Source organism: Trichinella spiralis, assembly GCF_000181795.1.
Source record: "Trichinella spiralis strain ISS 195 chromosome Unknown Scfld5, whole genome shotgun sequence".
Lineage (NCBI taxonomy): Eukaryota > Metazoa > Nematoda > Enoplea > Trichinellida > Trichinellidae > Trichinella > Trichinella spiralis.
Genome location: NW_003526944.1, coordinates 4,729,626 through 4,735,809, shown reverse-complemented (window position 1 = coordinate 4,735,809; position 6,184 = coordinate 4,729,626). Strand labels below are relative to the sequence as shown.

At 27.6% G+C, this 6,184-nt stretch overlaps 1 protein-coding gene across 1 annotated transcript; it reads left to right on the top strand.

Annotated features, from left to right (window-relative positions):
* The first annotated feature begins 900 nt into the window (after positions 1-900).
* On the top strand, positions 901-2,732 carry Tsp_12338 (conserved hypothetical protein). The gene is made up of 4 exons (XM_003375532.1): positions 901-1,027; positions 1,657-1,756; positions 2,426-2,459; positions 2,664-2,732. The coding sequence occupies exons 1-4, from the start codon at positions 901-903 to the stop codon at positions 2,730-2,732; spliced, it is 330 nt and encodes a 109-aa protein (XP_003375580.1).
* The last annotated feature ends 3,452 nt before the right edge of the window (positions 2,733-6,184 follow it).

Sequence of the window (6,184 nt, the reverse complement as noted above, 5' to 3'; positions counted from 1 at the left end):
CCACCTGTTGGTTGGGGGAATTAAAAAGGAATGTTCAAAGAAACTTTGAAAAAGGTAAAGTTGTACATTTTTTTAAGCACTTTTAGGTGGGGTTAGTTATTTTTTTAGTTAAAGGCACTAAGTTTTGTTCCACACTTCCCCAGGGGGCATATTAATTTATTGTTCTTTTGGTTTCCCTCGCAGACAGGGCATTCATAAGGTTTCTGAGCATTGCCAAATAAAAAAAATCTTGGTTAACAATATAATTTAAAGAAAGAAATGGAGTCGTGGTAAAGGAGAAGTCAGTAATTTTTTCCCCTTTGTGTTTATATTTTTGTTCTTGGCAATATCATAATGATGGGTTTTGATAACATGTAATATTTAATTACACTTTATAAGTCATTTTACATTTAATTAAAGATTTTTATAAATTAATCCAAAAGGAAAAAATACCCGCATTATTCAACTCAGCTTTTAAGTAAATTATAGCATTGGGATATGGGTAAATTAAAGGAAAATTAAAATGTTTGAAAGTATATTATTGGATTTTTGGAAAAGTTGAATCAACTGTACCAACAACAGAAAAAGACAGGCACAACGGCGGATGAATGAATGGAAATAAATTGCCGAGATAAGAAAACAATCGACAGGAGAAGACGAGACGAGACGAGACGAGAGAAAAGTAAGCATTTTTTTTGTTAGATTGATTGTCAAATTTGATAGGCTATTTGAAGTGCTAGCTTTGACGGCCAATCAGTCAAAAAGTGAGAGCTAACGGCATGAATAATGCATGCTGCTTTCGCCGTGCAAGAAAGATACTTGTGCAAAAATCGTCAGTGCAACAACCGTCACTTGAAGTTTTATTTTTAAATCTTTACATATTTAGGAGTGGGGGGCTAATTTTTAAATTGTGCGATTAATATGCAATACATAGTTCATTTTTCAAGTTTGCAAACAAAAAGCCAATCACCAAAACCACCACACCCACCATCACCACTACTGTCCACGATGATTGTACCGACGGATGTCGATTCTCGACGAAAAAAAGGTATAATTTTGTTTAACATTTCCTTTTCAACCAATTTACACATTCATACAATTGTACAACATAAATGCAAAAAATTATAAAATAACAAAAATAAATAAGCAGTAAGGATTGCATGTTGAATTGCTCTTCAACGTTTCTGAACTTTTGAATTTGTCTATGATCAAAAAAGGAATTGTGAACTTGGAAATGAAAAGAAGATTAATCTGCTTGAAAAAGAGCAACGGAAAAAACTAAAATAAGGATCCATCTGCTGATCACATTTCGATCAATAATCAAATAAATGCACAATTAATTAATTAAGCAAACAAATAAGTTTTTGACTAGAGCTTAAATTTCCAAAAAACGATAAAAAAATTTTCCAGCTGAAAGAAAATTGCACAATTAATATAGAGCAATTCCAATTCCAGTTCAAATTATATCACACCATAGATTAGCGATGAACAAATTGCAATTGCAAATGTACATATATATGTATATGCATATATGTATCTGTGCTTAAATACTGTTGACAAGTGTTGAAAACAACAGAAAAACAATTGTATATATAGTTTTTTCATTTTCATGTTATACTGTTAATCGATTTTGCAAATCTTTTATTGCGCCATTTAATTTTCTTTATTTCTCTTCAGTTCAAAGTTTTCAATTTCACTTGATCGCCACACCCCATCCGCGTAAATTTTCATTTAAAATTACTTCAAATAAATTGATTCTATCTCGAAAACTTGAAAAGTATTTTATGATAGAGAATATTAGGAAAAAAAAACATTTTTCCCCTTAAAACCACAAACCACCACAACATGTACAACTGCTGTTGAATAAATTTGTCCAGCTAATCTTCATATTCTGAGCTGCAAAATTCACGTGCTTGTTATATATCAACGGCCAACACAGATGCTGTCCAAGCGTCAACCAGGAAAATCGATTTGAAGCAAATTAATAACTTTACGTAAATTTTATGTACTTTTTTTTTAAAAAAAATATTAATAAATGCTCATCTTCAGTTATCAGTAATGAATGTTAAAATTGAAATTATTAAGTAAAAGAAAAAATACATTTGTGAAAAAAAGAAAGAAATATCAATCTTATAAAAAATTGTCAAATATGAGATTTTCAGATTAATTACTTTTTCACATCTGTTTAATGTGGAGCATTTAATGAAATGGCTAGATGTTGTTTTAAATTCTTCAATGCATACATTATTACTCATAATTTATCTCAATTGTATCAATCTTAGCATAGGTATAATTCATTCATTTTTTTCCTCGTACAATCTCATCTCTACAATTTTGATTGAAAAGAAAGATAAAACAAAAAAAAGAAATTCCATTAGAAAGCTTTGTGTAGGAAATTGAAGATTCCAAAATTGAACTAGCCGTAAATTTAAATAAATAAATTTAGTCCAACACTACTATTAACAAGCAAGCAAGCAAGCGTATTTGTATTGTACAAGCTGTGCATTGGAATAAAATGATTTTTTAAATACTTTTGAGCAACTAGGAAAAGTAATAAAAATTTAAAAAAACACGAATCGATTAATTAAAGCTTAATTGATGCAACAGCTGAGCGATGAAAAGAAAAAAGACGGATGATCATGATGTGAAGAATCAAACGAAATAAGAATTTAATAAACTTGCAGCTAAAGAGCTTCTTCACGGTGGAAACAGCAGCACCAATAGCATGCTTGAAAATATTTTTAACAATCTGAAAAGAATCAAATTAAAGCCAACGCATATCCCACAACCCCTTTCATTTTCTCTTCCCTCCTCTGGCCGCCCACTGCCTTGTCATAGGAATAACGTTCTCACGTCGATTTTGTTTTGAAATTGCACTTTTATATGCACAAGAACAATATTTTCACTGATTTAATAATTTAATTAAACGCCTCGTTTTTTATTTTGCTTTGTATTTTCAAAACGTTCAAAGCTTCATTCAGAGAAGAATAATTGGCATTTTCACAGTACGCTTTGGAATGTTGTTATTAAATGCTTTTCCAATTGAACAAAATTAATTGACAAGAAAATTTTGATAAAAATTACAATTGTAAAAATTAAAAAATTTCAAGTGCACACCTCTCGAATAATTTCAGTTGGGATTCTTTTGAAAATTTAAGACAAAAGTTTCACTTGAACATTAGAACTTAGAAAATAAATGAGCAGCAGCATGCTCATTTATTTTTCCACATTGATCATTGATCAAAGGGCAAAGGAACAAAATCCGCCGTCAGTGTGCTTTTATAAAACTTAAAACACAACGCTCTGCAGTCGAATGCTTTCTAAATCTTTTCTAAATCCCACATTCTACTTTCATTCTGGTGAATACAAACAAAACCAGAAGAAAGAAAAGTAATAAAATAAAATAAAATAAAATAAAACTTTGTATAAAAAGTATTTATGTTTCAAATCAATGTGAGATGGTTTTATTTTATACTTTATTGATTTTTCTATTTTTACACTGCATATTTATATAGTTTCAAATATACACAATGCTATATTATATATTTAATGATACATAAATATAAAAAACAAACAGTTAATCTCATTGAAACTTTACAGTTATATGTAATGTAATGTAATGAAATATTCTTGAATAATAATTACTTAATATAATCCCACAAGTGCAAAGATACTGGGAAGTTGGATATGAATAATGATAATGGATAATGGGTTAGAATAAAATGATAACACTGATTGTTCAAAAAAAATCCCAATATTAAGTATTACTTCTGATGCTTCGGTTTATCCTTGATAAATTAATTGTTGGACTTTTTAAAGTGAAATGAAATAATACAGATATCAACACTATCTTCTTGATTGACTGTATCAATATATTTTCAATGAGAATATTTTCAAAATACAAAGTTTGCATTGTTGAAACGAACTGTTGTATCTATATGGTAAAAATGCTGAAAATATTGCAAATAAGCATAATACTGTTTCAATCAACCATGATTCCTGTTCCAGCAGTGCTGCTGACAATTAAGTGTAAATTAATAAACGACGGATACATGATGAAAAATTATCAAATGTTGACTATGCATGGAAAAATTATTGAAAAATGAAATGTGCATATTGAAAATGCAAAATTTCATTTATTTAAATATAAGATTAGAATTAATAAAAGAAAAAAAAGAAAACGTTCATATTTAAGATTGCAAGAAAATAAGTATAGGAGAGAAAATTTTCAAAGGTCAAGTATGTTAATGTCACGTGGGCGCTAATATGACGACGTTCAGCCAAAAGCAAACATGCTTGAAATGAAGCAATAATCAATTTTCACTTGACCACAAACGACGCTAAGCAAGAAAGTGAACCAACCATCCGTTGCACTTTTATTTAACTGTTCTGTTTCACTGTTCGAAAGATGAGATAGATTTTAAACAAATACAAAAATTAAAATCTCTAATCCTCATTGAATGCTTATAAAAATATCGAATACAGTTTTATATGATTTTGTAATTTATTTTCAATTAAACATGAATATATTGGCATAATGAAAGCGACAACGAAACAGAACAATGAAGATTAAAGTATACAATTTATTGAATTTTCCTTGAAGAAAAGTAATAATAAGTAAATGTTGTTGATGTGGCAAATACAAGTCGTACATATATAGATAAGATATATATATATATACTTGTGAAAATTTATCGAAGAAACAGTTAGCAAGTAAGCTAGCTTTGTATTCTTTTTCCAATAATAGACAAAATGTCAAATATTACTATTATTATTCAATTTTGATAATTTGTTCAATATATTTTTGAAATGCGAAAAACAGAAAATGTATAATTTGGGCATTTTGTATTCTGTTATCAACATATCTCAACATTTATCATCATTTAAAACAGAATTGCTGTTTTGTTAAAAATGCAATACAATAATAATACAGTAAAAACAAAAAGAAAAAATTTTTTTTTTGAAAAAAATGTTGAAGCAAAATTATAAGAGTGAAAATTTTAGTTTAAAAAATATTTCATAATTCAAAATGATCTGTAATATGTTTCATTTCAATTCGAAAAATTATCAAATGCATCAAATGTTGAGCACTTATCAATTATTAAATCTTTACGTTTATCAATTGAAATTTGCCCACAATATATATAGGTCATATGGCAGATGATGCATAAGGTGATGATTTTCACAATGAGAATTAATGTTTGATATCAATCGTTGTCCACATAACGTTGATTATCATTATACATAGCAATCGATGATGATTTTAGAAAAATTATAAATTAGCAATAAAAAAGAAAATTTTTATTCCATAAAAAATCAATTATTAATAAGATAAAATAAAATAAACAATTTAACATTTTTCGTCAATGTTTAGGTAATTATTTCAAATTTACAAATTGTAAATTCAGATTGTTATCAGGAACTTTAGCTTTGGAGAATGAAGAATTAAACTTTGCAATGTCAATGAACAAGTAATAATCTTCAGTAATAATAATAATAATAATAATAATACGAATTATTATTATTATTAATGTGATCAAATGTGATTAACCGACCACAGAACAATTCTACCCTTTTCACTTCAGCATGGTTATAAATACTTAAAGGAGAAGACTTCAATAATGAAGGGGTACAAGTAGATTTTCAATTTTTCAATAAATCACAAACAAAACAAACTGCAAAATTGTACAGCACCGATTAAAATATTGGCTTTTGTTGTTCATTAAACAATATTGACTTTTTCCCATTCTATATTCATATTCATATTCATATTCATATTTAGTTTTTCTTCTTCTTCATTCGCTATAGACAAGGAGATTTGAAGCAAAAAAAAAAAAAGAAAAAGCAAAAGTACAACAAGACTATTTCATTTATTCTGTTCAAGCAGAACAAATTATTTTCTAATTCAAAAATATGAATTAAAATTTTCAATTAACTTTAAAAAAAGTAAAACATAAAAACACTATTCTATGATTTTTACTATCTCTCTTAACAACAAGTCTACTTTTGAAATGCCTCTCTCTCTCTCTTCTGATGGTCATTTATAATTTATTATAATCTGTAAAAAATAATATTATCTACCAAAATGGAAAAGAGAAAAACTTTATGGTTGAAACAAAAATCAAAACTTATTACAACATCATTATCTCTCTGATTAGATGTGTATGATAAAATAAAACTATTGTTATGATGATGATGATGATAT

Coding starts and splice junctions, on each gene's coding strand:
- Tsp_12338 (XM_003375532.1), top strand. CDS start 901: ATGCAATACATAGTTCATTTTTCAAGTTTGCAAACAAAAAGCCAATCA. Junction 1,028..1,656: donor CGATTCTCGACGAAAAAAAG/GTATAATTTTGT, acceptor ATTTCTCTTCAG/TTCAAAGTTTTCAATTTCAC. Junction 1,757..2,425: donor CTATCTCGAAAACTTGAAAA/GTATTTTATGAT, acceptor AAATAAATTTAG/TCCAACACTACTATTAACAA.